Source organism: Clupea harengus, chromosome 19 (genome assembly GCF_900700415.2).
Source record: "Clupea harengus chromosome 19, Ch_v2.0.2, whole genome shotgun sequence".
NCBI lineage: Eukaryota > Metazoa > Chordata > Actinopteri > Clupeiformes > Clupeidae > Clupea > Clupea harengus.
The window spans coordinates 12,073,628-12,093,086 of NC_045170.1; the positions used below are offsets into that span (position 1 = coordinate 12,073,628).

Consider the following 19,459-nt stretch of genomic DNA (forward strand, 5'->3'; position numbering starts at 1 on the left):
GCCCTTTTAAAAGTTGTGTGAAATGGGTATTTCAAGGCATGTGTGTACTCTCCTCGCACATATGCATACACACACACAGGCTACCTCATTCCCACTCACAGTGAAAACCATGCATTTATTAAGCCTTTATTTAGTGTTATGGTGTTGAGTGTGAATCATTAATAGATCCCCTGGCAACCACTGAATTTATGTTTGAGAGGAGCAAGAGGGAGGGGGGACCTCCTTCGTTCACTACATTGGTATCAGAGTAAACCCTCTTACTTGCTCCACATATGTGGATGCCCCATTATTTCTCTCAGGATTGTTTAATCTCTGTGTGAAGCCATTTGACATCACCCACAAGTGGCTGTGATCACTCTGAACCCAAGACTGCCGTTCATTGGTGAGCTGATTTTGAAAAATTAAACCTTGCTTCAGGTGTTACTTTGTTGCTATGGTTACCTAGTTGTTATGCTAGCTAACAAAAAAAAAAATGGCAGAGTTCCATTTGCATGACACGCTAGCTAGTTATCTAGCTGACGTTAAAGTCTCCTCAAAATTATAATAGGAGATGGTAGAAACCCTCAGGGTGCCTGTGCAGCTTCATATTAACAAGAGCTCATTCACTTCATATTAAAAATGAGTTCATATTACACACACTAGCTCTGTAGCATCCAGTTAAATAGGCTACAGTTAGGTGGGAGCACACACACACACACACACACACTAGTTTCTTTATCATTATGGAAGGCCGAGTGTGAATGAAAATGATTTCTATCACATGTTGTTCTTGACACATTAATGGGATTCGTATGTGAAAGAGGGAGAGCGCCCAATTCTACCTGGCAGTTACTGTGCGCGTTACTAACTTCCAGGCGGGGGGAAAAGCATTTCCATGTATAGACCGCACGCAAGTATTACCCACACGGCAGCAGAAATGTGAGAAAATCAGTGTATAAACTGCGGTTAACAGTCAGGAAATTGCGATGGAGAGATTGATCTAGAAACAATGACTCTGGAGCAGCAGAAAGTGGACGGTTTGGCCAAACTGCCCTTTTCACAAAATTCATCATTTTGAGCCGTGTGTGTGTGTGTACCTTCCTGGCACTCCTTATTGCAGACACTGCTCTACTCAGCATTATACAGTAAAGCAAGACATAGAAAGGCAGGGTGTGTGTGTGTGTGTGGGGGGGGGGGGGGGGGGGGGGGGGGGCGCGCAACAGTTTCCAATTAGTGGGGCTCCTGCCTTGTCGGCCCTTTTTCTTGGCCGACACCGCAGCCTGACAGAACGTCTATGCCTGAAATGAATGTCCCTTCACCACCCAGCAAACTTATTTACCAGAACTATTTCCACAGATGCCTTCCCAGGAACCAGAGATGCGATCAAAACATGTTCCAGGAACCAGATATGTGATCACAACATGTGCCACAGCCAACTTCCCTCATCTGCACCTCCTCCTCTCCCTGCACTCGAGGTTGGTATGAATTCATCAGGTGATGATAGTGGCTTTCCCGACCTTGATATACTGAGCCCTGACCAGTGTCACATTAATCACAGGGGAAAGGGGTGAGGTAGCTCTGATGGATTTAGTCAGAGGCACAAAGGTTAGAGGAAGAGTTGCGTAGAGTGAAGGGCAATAGGGAGAAGGAGGCTCTAAAAAGGTTAAGTATAGATGACATCATAGCTGTGAGTTGCAGTAATTGATATGTGAGAGGTAAGAGGGTTACGTGGTACAAAAAGGAGAAACTGAAGACTTGGACAGGATCGATGTGCGTGAAAAAAAAGACAAGAAAAAAAAAATATTAAGGCGAGGGGGGTGGGTGGGTCATGTTGCTGGGGAGCAGCTACTTGTTTCAAGGTCACAAAAGGGTATGGTGAAGGAAGGCAGTCCTTATGCTCTGGTCTGAAAGTCTACCCATAAGGTCTGAGGTCTGGGACACATATGTGTATATGGACAGCAAACTACACAGCAACTCTCTCCTGAAGAGAGGAACATTTTGGATGTAGTTTAACACCACAAAATCCCACCAGAGCTTACAGTACACCATCACACTAAGAGACAAACACAGCCCAAGCAAAAGGTCACAGAAAAATAGAACACTGTTTTTTCCCCCCAGTTCAGGGGGTGACCCTATGCATGATATAATCATTGCACTTAAAGAGAACAAGATAATTCCCTCTCGGTTATCTTTCTTCAAGAAATACATGATTGAAAATGCAAAGACTGGGATGTGTCTCCAGTCTCCACTCTGGCAGTGCATACCTCACATGATGTTCTTCAGACCAAAGCCATCAGTGCGTGGCCCCTGCATTGTGGCTCTGTGGTCACTAAGTGGATTCCACATACCAGCAGGAATGGTCACTGCCTCCCCAGGTCCCCAGGTACTGGCGGAGATGCTATTCAAGGGAGGCTGATGTATCTGTACAGAAGCTATTAGCCTGATGGTATTGTCCATCATGGGCCTTATTGTGTTGCTTCTGCCCTCAGTGCTGGAGGAGGGTCATGTTTGAAGGTCAGTGAATGTGTGCTCTTCTTTCTTTTGTCCAAAAGGTAGGAGGAGGGTAGGATGAGGTTACAGACAATAGGTTTGCCATATCCAACATACAACACTAGGGGATATTTAGTGTGACATGTTTCCTAATGGTCAAAGCTGATCATGGATCACAGAGAGATGGGTAGGTTTACTTTCACTTTGCATTTGTCATTGGGGCATAAGGACAAACAATTCCCCTCTCTCTACCTCTATTTTCTTCTCCTTAATTTGATTACATAAATTATTTATTGACTTACCTCACTCAGGATGAAGGCAAACAGAGCATGCACGCACACACACACACACACACACACACACACACACACACACACACACACACACACAGCGTTAAAAAAAATCTGTAAGATGGACTAATATTAGTGTGGTTTATAAGCATCTCCACAGTACATTTGCCCACTATGGGCTAGAACTGCTGCGATTTTGCACACTGGGAATTTTAAACAATGCCAGAATGACGGGCACCAAAGCGAAAGGTGAGCACAGGTTGTGCGCCTCCAGGGGAGCAATTAGATGAAAAATACTGAGAGATACGAAACACCCAAGTGCTTTTTTTGGCTGAAATATACCACAGTCCAATTCATCATATGAGAAGTGTCTTTGTTTTTCCCCTAAGGAAACCACACTAAACAGTACAACCAAAGAATGTTACCATCAGGGCATGCGAACATTTAAAGCTTTGTAAGCTGTTATTCTGGGCTTTTACCAATGGAACTCCTTCCTAGGCCATTCTACTGGGAATACTGGCTCTCTGTCCCAATGAAGAACTCCACTCAATATTGTGCAAAATTAATTGGGAAGAGCCAGAGAGGAACCAGACTTAGACAACAGGTTCGTCTTTGCATCCCTGCTGTGCACAAAAGAACAAAACGTTCCACTTGTAAAACAATGGATTAAACTACAAACATTTAAAGTTTGTCACCGCAATCCATCCCCATGTTATGATAATGGGCTGAAAACAGTAATGGATGCTGACATTGGCAAAGTCGTATTAGAGGTGTCTTTCAACAGGCACACCACGCACACGCACACACACACACACACACACACACACACACACACGCACGCACACACGCACGCCACTATTTAAATGGCAAAGTGTTGTTGAAGTAATTAATAATGACAGACTCTGTCTCTTGAACCCTCTTCCTGCTATACATCTTCACAGGACTTGTGCCAATCCGGGAGATACCAAAGTTCTGGTTCTATCCATCACTGTTCCTCCCCTCATCCATCTTGGGCCTGCCTAAGTCTGTCTGTCTCTCCCTCGCTCCCCGTCTCTCCCTCGCTCTCCTCCACTCTCCACCAGAGAGAATTACTTCCCTGGAGAGGGCCCCGTTCACAGAAACCGCAATCAACCATGTCCCTACCGCCCGGGATCCACTCCATCCCAAGGAATTACCGCCTCCAACTCCCATCAGTCTTTGTGGAGCCGCGACAATCCCTGATGGCTGGCAGATCCACTGCCTGAAATATTATCAATGCTTTACAGTAGGCCTGATTCTTATGAAAGACGCTGGGACATAATTCACTCTTAACAACAGAATACTAAAAAGGGACAATGTCACGTTATCATTGCACCAGCATGATTGAATATGTATTTGTACAACTGCAGAAAACATGAACTATCATGTAACTAGACGTTAAGAATCACACAATAAAATAATTTTATAATTGTAAAAGTAATTAGTCGCTCCTGTCATTTGAGCATGGTGGCAGGTAGACACACATTTCTCATAACAGAGCGAGGTGACAGATATTGCGTCGAAGTTTAACAGGAGAGGCTACAGGAGATAAATTAAACTCAATGCCATGCATTACAATAACACGGCAGCTTTACTGCTTCAGCACGGTCTTGGATGCATTTATAGTTCCTTAAGGTTATTTCTTGCATCTGTGACGATGTATTACAAAATCAGTTCCCCTTTTCGTTTCCTTCTTGGTTCTCATGCAGCCAAGTTTCCACTGAAGGACAAACATTCCAACCCAGGACAGTCATTTGAAATGTAAAAATGATAGGTTTACAGCATAGACAACTACCAGTCAGGAAGCCTAGCAATCTCACAGCAGTCACACTGCCAGGGCAGAGTGGAGTGGGCTTGAAATGGAGTGTTTTGCACCGTGTTGATGGGCTGTCTCGAACATCAACGAGGCCTTGTGAAAACCCCTCTATTAAGGTCTCTGCACCAGCAGAAACAAGGAGGATACAACAGTCAAATAATGCTGAATGACTTCGACTACATACGTGTGTGTGTGTGTGTGTGTGTGTGTGTGTGTGTGTGTGTGTGTGTGTGTGTGTGAGAGAGAGAGAGAAAGAAAGGGTAGCAGTTTAAGCGTGTGCATGTGAGGGGGTGGCAGGCATGTTATGCATCCAGGTGAAGACAAATTGCTCTCCTTTTCCTGCGATTAAATATTCAGTAAACTGAACCAACCAACAAGACCTTGAAATGGCAAGCCATCTGACGTGTTAAGATATTTCAAACATTGAAGTTAGTGAAACACGCACACCAGGGTCATCACAAAATCAAAAACATATCCATGACCTCAACATCGTACTCTTACCTAACCCCACATATTAACAGAGTAACATGTCAATATCTCAGTTTACATCCATAGATTATGTGGGTGAAAATGAAGGATATTGATGGCTTCACTGATCGATCATATCTAATCGATCAATCTAACTGATGGATAGCTTGACCAAATGATTGATTGATTGATGGATGGCAGTTAAAGTGCAATTACATCTCATGCTCTTACCTATAGTGTAGCCCCTCTTGAGTTCTCCACGGCGAGGACTGCGGCCTTTTTGGACATTGGTGGTGTTGTTCTCATGCTCCTCGGATATAGTAGCCCGGGCAATGTTTCTGATGATTGGCGACCCAACAGGGTCTTTGACGAGGGAGGCAGCGAAGCTCTCGTCAGAGATGTCCACAGACTGGGACTTCTTCTTCAACCTGGCCAGTGGCAACACAACAAACACAAATCAGACACTTAAACCACTGAGCACGGTCAACTGAGTGAGGAGTAAGGATACTCAAAACACAAAAAGGCATGAATCAAAGCATTTAAAAGTTTTAAACTACAGAGTCTAACTCTATAGCGTGTGCAATGGCTCCACAACAAAGAGCATGTGCAGTAAGACACAGAAGGGCAATGTAGTAAAAGTATTCAGAGACGATCAGTGCTGAGCTCAGTAATAACACGCTGCCTTTGATGATGTCTCTGAATAGGAGAGATATGAAAACACACACACACGCACAAAGGCAATGTTACAGCAGTCCTAAAAATAAACCTCGGACTGTTTGATGCTTCAAATACAGTGCACTCAATACAGCATCACTGCTTCATCACTGCAATCATGCCCCCATACTCTTTCACAGACTGAGTTTGACATTGAGCTCCACCTACTGTCTGCATCTTCCAGAGCGGTAGAACTCTCTACGAGTGGAAACAGAGGCTGCAAACAACAAAGACCAGGGAGAGCCAAGGTAGGTAAGCAGGCTAACGCTAACACAACCTGGCATCTGGAAAAAGATGGAACAGCTCAGAACTGCAATGAGGGCTCTCCCTCATCTCCCCCCACCCTCTCCCTTTCTCTCTGATATAATTGCCCTCCCACCCCAACTAAGCCCAAGCCCCCTGTCTGGTGAATCCCAGACACGGAGGGGGTAGGCGGTGAATTATGAGCGCTAATTCCACTAAGCAGATTCCCAGTGTCTTAAAGCATTATCCCCTCTGACTGCTCCTAGGAGGAAACCTGCCTACACGTCTGCTGCTCAGAATGATACAGACGCACAACGTGGGCGGCCTAAGATGCTGCTTTCGTCTGTGTACAATACCTTTGACTGCAGGCTGCGTGCTATGTGTTTCGTCTTTGGAAACCACTCTCTCCGACATGCTCTCCTTGGCTGAGTATAGAACGATCTTAGGTGAATAGGTTAATACCCAAGTATATTGTGCGCAGAATCCTTTCAGTGAAAACAGGACAGTTAACCTTCACCTATACCTTGGTGCCCGTGACATGGTTGTCCTTAGGCACCTACAACCTTTTTACTGTGCAGTCAGTATAACTCATAAAGTGTCAGAAATCTGAGCCGAACTGATTAGCCAATGGACTGGGGGTTTTGTATTTATAGAATAGTGATATTTACCCAGACATTTACGCCGCTGCGATATCTCATCTTCCATTTAGTCACATTTGTGAGGATAATGAGTAGGAATTAATGCACACCAATACCACACGTTCTGTGCAAATGCCACCGGTTGCTCCGAGATCAATTTAATTAAAGTTACATGTGCCGAAACACTCCTTCCAGAAAAGGCCCTCCAGCAGAGGTCACAACCTGCTAATATAGTCGGAGGTCATTGGTGATTGGGGTCAAAGGGACCAATTTCCACAGTGGAAGATTTAACAGTTTACAAGGTATGAGGCCACCATTCACCTTGGAGTGATCATGAAACCCGGTAGTAAGAGACTGATTAAATCTAAGGTGCAGGGACTACAGGGGTAAAGCAGAAAAAGGCGGACACCGAGATCCATTAGCGCATCAGTCATGAGGGCGAAAGAAAGGGCTTCACAGCAGGGGGGGGGGGGTACCGCAGTTGTTGCTCAGTAATAATACATGCGCACACCCACACAAACAGACACACAACACACACACACACAATCCCTCTCTCCCTCTCGCTGAGGGGCTTAAACCAACAGGAGATGGGCCGACAACTAAATATTTATACCATCAATTTCACTCTACTTGAACGTGGGTGTTTTTAATTAAGCCTCCTCCAGCTTCGAGTCTGAAACAATTCAATTAGGGCCGGCCGTGCGTGCAGCGGGAGCCGGGTTTGTGTATGCCGAGCGAGGAGCCGTTAAAGAGCTCTCTAGCGTGGTGCCGGCCAGCTGGGACCGCAGCAAGAGACACTCGCTGAGGCAGGTTGGCCATCACATCAAGTGTGTGTGTGTGTGTGTGTGTGTGTGTGTTTATCCCAAAGACATATACATATGCACAGACACCCGCACACAAACACACGTACGACACACACACACACACAAACACGTACGACACACACACACACACACACACACACACACACACACACTCTTCCTGGGGACAGGTGGTGCCAGCACAGCGTCTGCCTCAGTGGTAGTTTGGCCACAGCTAAATGTGGCATTCAACCAGTCCTCACACTACATTAGTGGAAGGCATATGAGGTATTGTGCTTCTCTCTCTCTCTCGCTCACACACACAGACATACAGAGAAAGAGAGCTGATAGGAGTTACTTTCTAGACTTATGGAAATGTAGGCTATTTTACTTTTGCATTGATTTCGAGATAGAGTGCATAGAAAAAACCCCAGAAAGAAATTACTTTGAAAGTAAGACAGTCCTCCATCATCTTGTGCGAGACATGAATGTGTATGAGGGGAAATTTAAATTCCCCCAAAGAGCCTGCCGTTCTCATGAATGTAAAATATAGGGCCTGGGCTCGGGAAATAAAGCAGGCAGAGTGCATCTCGGACCACAATGCTTTCATAATTGACAACTGTGTTTCCAAAGAAACTGCTTTAGTAAGCAGACGGTCTCCTCCAGCCACCACACCACCCAAGTCAATTATTCATTCTGACATATCTGAGTCACTGCATATCTGCCAGAGGTGTCGCTCAATTTTACACAAATCCTTTACTAGATCCATAATTCAAAAGACTTGGGGAGGGGGCTGGGGGAGAGATTGGATAGGTGGTGGTGTCAAAAGGTTCAAAATAAAACACAAATTATTTATTGGAGCGCAAACAAGGACCACTTACGACCACTCACCACCAGCTGCATTATTAAAGAGGTGTGTGAGGGAGGATGACCCTCTATATATATATACACACACACACACAGTGGGGTGGAGATATTTTACAAAATACCACTGGGTCGATCCTTAGGTTGCTAATGACCACCAATAATGCAGGGACAGGCGTTAGGCCTCTGAGAGGGCCTCTCTAAGGATGGTTTGGTTGTGTGGATGCACTGCCACTTGATGGAGAGACTGCGACACGCACCACAGCATGAGGGAGTCGTGACTGCCTCAGATTTATCTGTCACTATGAATAGACTGGAGCTGTGTGTCGTTCTTTCACACACACACACACACACACACACACACACACACACACACACACACACACACACACACACACACACACACACACACACACACACGACAGTGTTACCTTACCCCCTTCTCTGCGATATTAAAAATTCTGCTTGCCGAGTTGAGTCCCCCTGCAGCTCACCAGTGGCAATGCCAGCCTCAACCAAGCAAAAGGACACGACTTTGCATGCTGTGTTGAACACCCAAAACACGCACGCACACACACACAGAAACAAAGTGGCCTGACAGTGTGTTGGTTTTGTGACTGCATGTAAGAAAACATGAAAAAGTTGAATCAAAGGACATTTCTCTCTCTCGCTCGCTCTCTCTCTCCCTCCCAGTGGCTTCATCTGTTTCTCACTGTCGATCGCCCGCTCTCCCACACACACACTCCCACACACACACATACACAACAGCACCCCGAAAGCATCTCCATATTCATGACAGCACACCACACCAGATGAAGATGTGACAGAAAAGTCAACATGAGAGGGGGTGTCTGGCAGCTCCCTCCTCCCCCACCCCTAACTATTTGATGCCATCTCGTCTCTACAGCACAGTGATGAGTAGCTGGCTTCCTGTCTGCCAAGGCCTTGATCACACACTCCTGTCGCGTCCACGCCCCGCCTGTCGGCGGCAACCGTCTGCCAGCCGCACGTGCCGAGACTAATCTCAGAGTGACTAAAAAAAAACACCGGCAGGCACTAACCGAATCAACTCAAACCATCCCCTCGGCACAGATGTTGGCGCAAAAGCGCTCCAAAGACTGATGGGTAATGACGATGCCGCTTGGCATACAAGAGACCTGACGTTCACCCAGGTCAAAAGACTAAAGCAAAGGCAAACAAACAGGCTTCATCTCTCTGCATGTTAATTATGCACAAGCCGTGCCAAGCAGCACACGCTGTTCGTCAGCTACGCTATCCATTTAATAAAATGCCATTCGCTAGTTTTGGTGCATACTTTGTTTAGTTGTCTGTTAGCAGGAGACGTGGCGCAACACACACACACACACACACTAGACAAAGAGAAAATGAACAGATGAAGAGATTACAGGCCGAAAGAGATAAAACAGTCACACCCCAACTCTTCGGGTTTTCCACTGTGAAATATTCAGGAGTGACATGTTGACAAAGCAGAGGAGATACAATACTTCCCGTGAAGCCTGGAACCAACGTGCTCACACACATGCACATATATACACACACACACACACACACACACACACAATTCTTTCCCCCATCTAAGAGACAACCCTGCAGATGATTACACGCTGGCACAGTAATGAAGAGCAAAGACTATAAATGGGTGGGTTTGTCTGCTGGGAAGTGGGAGCAGCTTTCACAGGCTAACGCCTGTAATTGCCTCTGCATAATGGCATTGCAGAGAGATAAACACAAACACTTACAATAATAGCTCCTCAATAGCCCAGGAATTGTATTCATTAGTGATCACAGCTCAGACTTCAGAGGCCATGACCTTCTCTTAAGAGAAACTCCCAAAGAGGCTGTTTATCGGAAAGTGAAATGCTTCCCCCCCCCTCGTTTCCTCATTAGCACCCCAACGCCACTCGTATTTAAATTTCTCTCAAACCTAGTCATTTTTTTCCCCAGACAAGAATCAATTTCATTACATGAGAGGGCTGGACACAAAAAAATAACAGAATTTCATTGTGTCTAGGACACACCAACCCAAACAAACTAGGACAGATCAAACCAAATCGGGCTATTTTTAAGACAACTGATTCTGTCCTGAAAGGCCAGGAGCGCTTGCGCGAGGTGTCTGATTGCAAAGGGCTGGGATTTAGGATTAGGTTATGATAGGAGATGAGGGGGAAGGCTGTTGACTTGCGCACAGATGAACCCTTCAAGACCTTTGAATCAACCACCTGACACATGGGCTTCCTGATCTGAACAGGCCTTACGTAACGGCGCCAGATGCAAGTGATCTCTACAGGCATTGATCCTACAGGACAACAAAGGCTTAACCCTAAGTGATGAAGGCAGATTCAAGCCCACCACTTCCTTTTGTATCGCCTTTGTATTCCAAGCACTTTTCTAGGAAATGGGGGGAGAATGAATGAGATTAATTCCAATCTGAAAAGTGGATCACTTCTACACTGATCTCTTTTTTTTCATTTAAAATGTGTGTGTTGATGCTGAAGAGTGACTGGAATGGTCTCTTAAGGGTTAACTTATTTTTGGTGCTTTGTAATCTTTGAAGTAGTTTAAAACTTAAGTCAAAAGCAACATTAGGTAGGTTTTTCTACTTGATATGTGGTCAAAAGCAAATCTTTTTTCTCTGATCCTCCTCACTGAACAACCTGGGCAACATTATAGAGCCATTCCCCTTCTGAAGTTTCTCAGTGAGCTTCTGCTTCTAACTTCACTAATCAGTCACTCAGAGAAGCTCAAGATCAGGGACTTAGGCCTCGAGAATGCCAGAGTCTCACGCAGGAATAGAAGGTGATGGGGGAAGAGGGAGAGGGAGGAGCAAAGGTTTAGAAATCTCTGGCTAGGACTACTTTGACCAGATGGTTGTGCATTTTGTATCATAACTTATATCTGTATACTGTTCCCACCTCCCCAAAAAATATGACTTTTTTTCAATGTTGTGCAGTGGCGTTTCTACATTAGGGGCAGGTGGGGCACTGCCCCACCAGATCCAGATGACGCTGTTGTGCAGAAAGCTCAATACATTCGTACTTAGCGGCAAAATATATATATTTTTTTTATGCAAAGTAGCGTGAATATGTGTGTGAATAAACTTGACTCACAAGCATTATAGTCTTGTTTTGGAGTAATTTGATTTGTGTGTTTTTCTGTCTGTGTGCTTGCGCTGTGAAATGCTGCTCTCCGCTGTCCCTCCCTTTCCGGTGGGGCAACAACCCACGCTGCCCCACCGTTCCCATGGAAACACCAATGAGCGTGAACCACACAGGCCAAAGTTAACATTGAGCGGTGGGGCACTTTCAGATGTGCCCCACGAAATCTGCCTGGCAACTAGACTGGAATAATGCGAAAACCGCGAGACCTGTACCCCGTGACTAAGAAAAAAAAAACATAGGTCAGATCAAAATCAGACAGATCAATGCCAGTAACGTTACTGCTAGTTAGCTATCACTAGTTTTCGAGTATTTTGGAAGTGTTTTAATTCAGCCTACAATGAATAATGTAGACTAGTTGTACATTGTCGTTGGAAGATAAATTAGAAAATAAACATTTGGGTCCACACAAAAGGACTGAACGCCCTCCCCATGCTTTCCATTGAAAACCCGTTTGTTCATGGACTGGTGGATTTTAACAGCAAAGTCATCGAGAGGTTTGCTCAAGCAAAGAACCACCGCGCCAACTTCCTATTTAAGTGATCTGCATTGGTGAGTCAAACCTTTTTTTTTTGTGGAGCTGATGGATGTATCAATGCAATCTGCAAGGACAAAGTTTTGTTCATTTAGCAGCATGTTTTGTTGCTGTTATTTGTTTAAGTTGTGCCTTTCGCTTCATATTGTATGCCACACGTGTGCCACAAGCTTAATAAATTAGTCAAGTTATTTGAGCTATGTGTCTGTGTAATCTTTTTACTTTGTTGCAATCATTTTACTTTAATGCTGTATTATAGGCAACATCTTTGTGAAATGTATTTGAAATAGGATTTCTGATCCCTGCTGGCACTCAAAATGCAACCCATAACATATCTTACTGGTCTACTGCTTATAATAATCAGCTACCTCTAGTTTTTTGACGGTGACATGAAGTCATACAAAATTGCCCCACCAGAAATGTCAGGGTAAAATCGCCACTGATGTTGTGTGTAGAATATTATTAGCAAAACAACCATTACTAAGTACTGAGGTTGAGAGAAAAAAAGGGGGCTCCCTGCAGTAACAACTAATCTCAGCTGCACTCCGTTAAGTATCTGTGTGTGTCTCTGTGTGTGTGTGTGTGTATATAAACCCATCAGTGAGGACACACGGTACAGCGAAATGCACTCAATGCCATTAGCTGTAAAACATTAACCTCTGTCCTGACGAGGAGGCCAGTCATGCCGGCTCAAGCCCAGAGCTCAGCTATCACGTCGGTGAGGGCCTTCAGTGCTGAGGCAGGTAAACCATCTTAAAACCATGCAGTCACCAGCAAGCATTTGCCAACAAGCAAATTAAGGTCAAAGTTGTCTTCCAACCCCCATTTTAAGCAAATGTATTGGAGTGATCCCTTAGGTGTGGAGAGATAAGTCAGCATTCTGCATGCATGCAAGAAAGACATGTTGCAGTAACCAATGATGCCGTCAATATTTTCAGCAACTATCGCCATGCATGTGGTCTGTATTTTTAAGTGCAAGAGGGGAGATTTTACCCATGTAGTCCATATCATATTACCATCTGATACACAACATGCACAGCTATTCCTCCCCAGCCTCATACTGCATCATCAGTCAGAGCAACAAACAATAAATCTAAAAATAAAGAAAAAAATGTATTTTTCTAGCTAATGCTTTACATGTGGTTTTAGCTTCAAGAACTAATGGGATAACAACCAACCATGTCAATTAAATCTCCAAACCAATAAACAGTAAAATGATGCAGTTTTTCAATTAAGACCACTTATAACTAAGCAGTGCCACAGAAGGGAGGGCGCCAAAACAAGCTATGACATTGAAAGGAAAACATTTAGGGAAGATACAACAACAGTCGTTTGTATGCATTACTATATGGAAAGTCTATATTGTAAGATCAAAGACTGCTGAACAATACAGGCACCATCTGCTTTACCAGAGCTAAAAATAGACCTGTCTACATGCCTTGACACATATGCTTGGGAATTTCGAAGAAAAGATGATGAACCTGTTAAATTATTCAAAGATGCTTTGCCTAAGACAGTTTCTGTGCACCAGAGCTGAAAATAGTGTTGACTTATCAAAATGTTATTGTTTTATGTATGGCAGAGAATATGCATTAAAAACTACTCAGCCAATAACCAGCTTCATTAAATATGTCCATATTGAATATGAACATTTTCCACTTTGAATTTGACAGAAATAAAGACCAAAAGAAAGAAATTGAACAAAACATGCCTCCTGAAAGTGCAGACTATTTTGTTTTAAAATCTGTGAGAACATAGTGACAGTTTTGGTTCAAACACAAGTATACATGCAGTATTTAGAGGACAGCCATCCAGCTACAATTACTGTCAGAGGACCTCAACCCCAGGGTACACAAGTCATAGAAGTCACACAAGAGATGGAAAGTCTACCGCTCATGATATTTTGAAATATGGATAACTTCTATGTGATGTGTTAACTCTCTGCTGTACATAAAACACATTCAGCCAATAACCCCATCATATTAAATATAAACATTTCCAACTACATATTTGACTTAGAAATTCAGACAATGAAACAGAGACCAGGAAAGGCATAAGGTTTGTAAACATTGGTAAGAGTCTTGGTTCAGATTAAAGTATAGCAAGTAGTTTTTAGAAGAGGACCCCTAGATACAATCGCTATAAGATGACAACATAGCGGAAGTAATTATTTGCTTTTTATATGTGGAGGTATTCGGAGGTTGGATAATTTTTCCACAGAGAACAGATTAAGAGTCGGACACAGCCGCAGACAAACATGGAAAAGCTCAAAATCACACATACCATAAGGCCTGAAGAACTGGTTCCATCGTTGAAATGGACAAAAAACTTGAATTTGCATAGGTTTTCCCAGGAACAACAACCCTCAGACCTCGGTCAATGCGCCAAGCGTATCCTCTGAAGATGAAAGAGCGCAACACAAACTGGCAAGCCAATTTGCAACTAAGCACCACCCCTAACAACAACCAATTATATGCAACCAGGGCCCAGGGCTCAACAGCAAGGCAAGAGGAAGAACATTCTCACCACTGGCTTAAGGTTCCTGGGGGAGGATACCTTCTCTGTTTGTGTGAATGAGTGCCTATGTGTCTCCATCCATACAGTAGGGACTCACTGTGCGCTGAACAACAGGTGTTTAGCAGTGTTTCATCCACGTTTCTAATTAAATCAGCCATGAATGCGTAATGAGGACTGGGGCTCACCTCTCTGGTTAAGGGGATGCTACACTGGAGAACTCGGAGCAGAACCTCATGAATTGTAAATAACAACTTGCGTAATGAGTGAGAATAGCGAAACTTGTCAGGTGCAAAACACCAAAAGAGGAGGAGGAGGTCTGTGGCTCTAAAGAACTTACATGAAGTTATTTCTTGAAAGGACACAAACCCCATGAAAGCTTCAAGGTTTACATACCGTAAATGTGTCTTGTTGCGTCATAGGAGGTTTGCAAGGGGAATTAAATTGTGTCAATTAAATCAATTTTACATCGTAAGATGGCTTCCAACATCCAGTGCAATCATATCCAACATTTGATGCAGTCAAGACTTCTACTTTAGACATTCTGCGTCTGGTGGACAGAATCAAAAGGCCAACCTAGCCACAAAACCTTTTCAAATTCACCTTAAAATATAATTTTCATGACAGGCAGTAGAATATTCATTTGGCAGTATATGCATTTCTGCAATCTTTCTTTCTACAGCCATCACTGAATTTTAGGTACATGTGTAAAAAATAGTATGCAGTCATGTACAGTTGTAAAGGCCTTTGTTTATAACAATCTCAGCTACATCCCATCCATCTGTAGCCCAGGAAAGAGAACATAACTAGCACTTCCATCTGAGGATGGAAAAACGCCTCCTCCCCCACTGGACTCGGTAAGCTCCAGCAATCCCCCGTTGAAGTTTCTATGGTGGCGCAGAAGCCATAAGCCAGTTAACTCCTGCCCAGGAGTCCACCAACAGGAGAGAGGCAGAGGCAGAGGCAGAGGCAAATCCTGCAGGCTCAGGGGAAGGATTGCAGCCAAAAACGGAGCCCTCGATGCTAAATGCTTAGTTGCCCATTCCAGAACACTGATCCTTCACACATGCGGTAGACTTCTAAACAACTGAACTAGCCGCTCGGCTAACAACTTTGTCTCGCCGTCTTCAGGCCCTTCTCTAAAGAGAGAGCTTTTCTCTCACGTGAGAAGACTCAAGGTCACCAGAAATCACCGGTGAGCATCAGTGCTGCAACTGTCTTGCAAAACAAATGAATGACACGTTAAAAGCTCCATACGGTCATTAACCGGACAGACTCTTGATAATCCACAGGTGATAACCGTGCCCTGTTTAGTGGGTGAATCTCAGGTGAGATACCTTGGACAGGTGAGCAGAGTCCATACAAGAGGGTCCCGTCAGGTGAAGAGAATAAAAGGCGAAGCCCATCTCCCTGGTGATTAACGATGGCACTTTAACAGGGAGAAGAACAACAGCCATAGAAACAACACTTTATCTGGTGAGAGCAAGAAGTGGATTGGAATCCTCTTGGCTGCCTCGTTTCTCTCAATCAAGTAAATGACGAATGCTTTTAGGCCGTCCCATATTTTAAAACAAAGACAGACTTTTAAAGGGGTGTCCATACTTGGAGTGAGAGAGGGACATGCATTACATTATGTGCAGTAGATTTATGTAGTCATCCACACTTAAGTGCTAGTGGGAAAAGTACTCCAAAGCTAGAAACCATCAAAGTCACACAAAAAAAGCAAAACCGTCTAAAGGACACAGAGTCTTTCCCTTGAGCTTGTCATTTGACTGTTTAATTCTGAACCTGCCCTGCTCGTATTATGAACAAAGCCTAGCATCTACATGCTTCCAGGGCCTCCTTGGATGACCATTATGCAACAGCACTAACAGCTGTTGGTCCCTCAGTAGTGTTAAAAAGTTGTCATGGCTCAGTAGGCAGAGCACAGCACTGACAATGCCAAGGTCACATGGGTTACCATTATGAGCTGGAGGGGCTTCAGTCCATTGGCATTCATACGCAAGGACACAAAGCCGTCACTGTGGGTTCTTTTTTTTTGACAAAAACACATTTTGAATTCACTGCATCATGCATGCACACAACATTTGGAATGCATTTGACTTCATATTGCAAAGAAACTCGACTAAAGGCAGATTTAAGATGGTGCTACAGGACACACCTAATGACGATGTGATCAGTAAAGGCTAGTTTTGGGAAAGCGATGGGACAAAAGGTGGAAAGAAAGAGTGTGGAGGTGGGATGCGATGTGTGAAGGGGAGAAAAACATGGAGGAGGAGTTAAAGCTACCCCGCCCCATGACAATTACAGTGTGATAGCGTTTCAAAACTTTCCACTTTTCAGGCCCAGCCCAGGTCATTGTTACAAAGAGAGCTATGGGGGAAAACACAGAATTAAATAATGTAATAATTCAGTTAACTGCTACATGCAAGTCATTGTATGGAAACTCAACACTGTCATGTTGAAGCAACAGGAGCTCTCTGAAAAATACCAGCAACGGAATGGCCTTTCCTCTTGAGTGATTCTCGTTTGTGACTGCTAGCACTAATGCTCCGAGTCAGCCACCCAAACTGTCCCCAGAAGGGAGACAGACATTTTTGAAAAAGTCCTAATTCCTGCCAACTTCATGTTGCCGGGAGATGCAGTGAAGTCTGCCGTTGTCACTGTGAGTTTACTCTGAAGGGGGCTGACAGGCAGACACTGGGGATGTTGTTCCCTGGACGATGTGAAGCTTCCAGGAGGGACGTGTGTGTGTGTGTGTGTGTGTGTGTGTGTGTGTGTGTGTGTGTGTGTAACAGCTTTCCTCGAGTGAAGTTCTATGATTTCAGTCTGTAGGCCCTCAACTTCACGCTGAACAAGCAGCACAAATCCACTGACCATCCATCGAGCCCTGATTAAAACTGTGTGTGAGCTAAATGAGAGGGAGAGAGGGGAGTCCCTTGGCAATAACACATCAATAGAAGAAAAATGGCAACAATAACAATTACGTAACAATTCTGCCACTGTGACTGCTGGGCACGCAGTTCGGATTGTTTTCCTAACCGAGGCCAATGGCAAAAATAAATGCATTTATGAGCTGAGAGGGCAGCTTACATACATCTAATGGTACAACCCCACCTGTTTATGATAACTTGCACCTTCCTTTTGTCATGCGTCATCATTTTAACTAAATGCTACTCTCAAGACTAAAATATGTTCAAGTGTCAAACAGTATGTACATCTGACCAGTCAAAAAAAGTCTACTTGTAAGTAGCCTTTCAAATCACACACACACACACACACACACACACACACACACACACACACACACACACACACACACACACACAACACACACACACACACACACACACACACACACACACACTAACAAAACAGTACAAGGCGCATTATAGCAGGTCATTCAACAGGAGCAAGCCAATTTAGCAGGCAACCAATTCAAATCAATTTAGCCAGCCAGTCCTTGCTGGGCAGTGATGGCGCAGTGAAGGCACAGAGACTGAACTATAGCAGCTTCTGAGAACCTGAGGAAAGGAGGTCAACAACAGGCTAACCACATGGTCCAGCGCTAGTGCAGTTTTAGTAGGGCTTCAAGTCAGTTTTTCGGAAAGACTTTGACTTTAGGTTCTTGCCACTCAATTAATTAGTCCATTTATTTACAAGACAAAACATACACAAACAAAAAAAATCCAGTTATTGGAAAAGAGAAGTTTGGAGAATGGAGGCTTTGGAAATCATAAGGCCTTTGTGAGTTGCCTGAAGATGTATGATCTAGTGCATTAAGGCATGGAGATTATTTCCTCACCAGTGCAGATTTTGAAAAATGTCCATGGTGGAAAAATCAGTTGTTACAATCACATATGAGAGATATGGAATGTGAATTGTTCTCATTACAACTTCCTTGTTAGACACACACACACACACACACACACACACACACACACACACACACACACACACACACCTTTATTCAGCAAGAACAAGATAAGAGGTATTTTCTTATGCAAATTACACTTTCAATTAATGGTTCACGGAGACATGGCAGATTGGGATTCATGGGCCGGGAGAAGATAAATCATAAAAAAAAAAACATAAAAAGGCGCCATTCCGCTAATCGTTTCCTGCCAATGAGATGGCTCAGGGGTTGACAAACTGGAACGCCCCTGGAAGATGACCTTTAGAGTGCAACAATGTACACTCTTTATCAATTTTAGAACGCATGGTGGCGAGACTGCGCAGCTTCGATGATGAAAGCAGGCCGTGTGTAGCCTGACCAGCTCGCGCTGCTTATGTCTGCAGGTCACCGAAGTGTGACGATCTGAAGAAGCAATTATGAAAAAAAAATTAATGGAATAACTTAGTTGGACGTGGAGAAAGAGTCAGATGAAAGTGATTCCTTCCCGAAATAAAAATCCCATTAAAATGAAAAAAAAAGAGATTTTAGGAGATTAAGATGCATCTTTATGCCCTTGTTAAAAGCGACACAAAAGTTTCTCAACTAAGGTAAAGAAGTTTGATAGTTGCCAGTAATCCTTAATAATATGCACCAATAAACCTAAAAGAATGTCCAGTGAGTCTATTATTTTGGCCCATTTGCTTAACAAAAAAAACCATATTAAAATTAGCTCTTAAACGGCTTAGATGAAGTTGATTTTAAAGTGCAAAAGTAGGTGTGCTGCCCATTCAAAAGCAGAGCTAAACATGTCTGCTCGAGATTAAGAGCTGTGCTCCAATGTAGAAGAACATATGAGCAAAATGTATTCCCATTACCTCACCCTCAAATCAACTGCTTAAATTGAATGAACTTTATTCTTTTTTTGACAACCCTGTGTCATGTCACATAATAACTTACGGCTGTGCATTGTGCAGACCATCGGAGAAGGATTCCCCTCAGACTAACCACAATGTTGTCTC

At 43.9% G+C, this 19,459-nt stretch overlaps 1 protein-coding gene across 3 annotated transcripts in view; it reads right to left on the reverse strand.

The window, feature by feature from the left end:
- Positions 1-19,459, reverse strand: part of oxr1b (oxidation resistance 1b) — a 69,130-nt gene that overhangs the window by 37,282 nt on the left and 12,389 nt on the right. For all 3 annotated transcript variants that reach the window (XM_031586413.2, XM_031586411.2, XM_031586412.2), the window contains one exon: positions 5,293-5,489. In XM_031586413.2, coding sequence (XP_031442273.1) covers positions 5,293-5,489 — 197 coding nt within the window. The remainder of the gene's footprint in view (positions 1-5,292; positions 5,490-19,459) is intronic.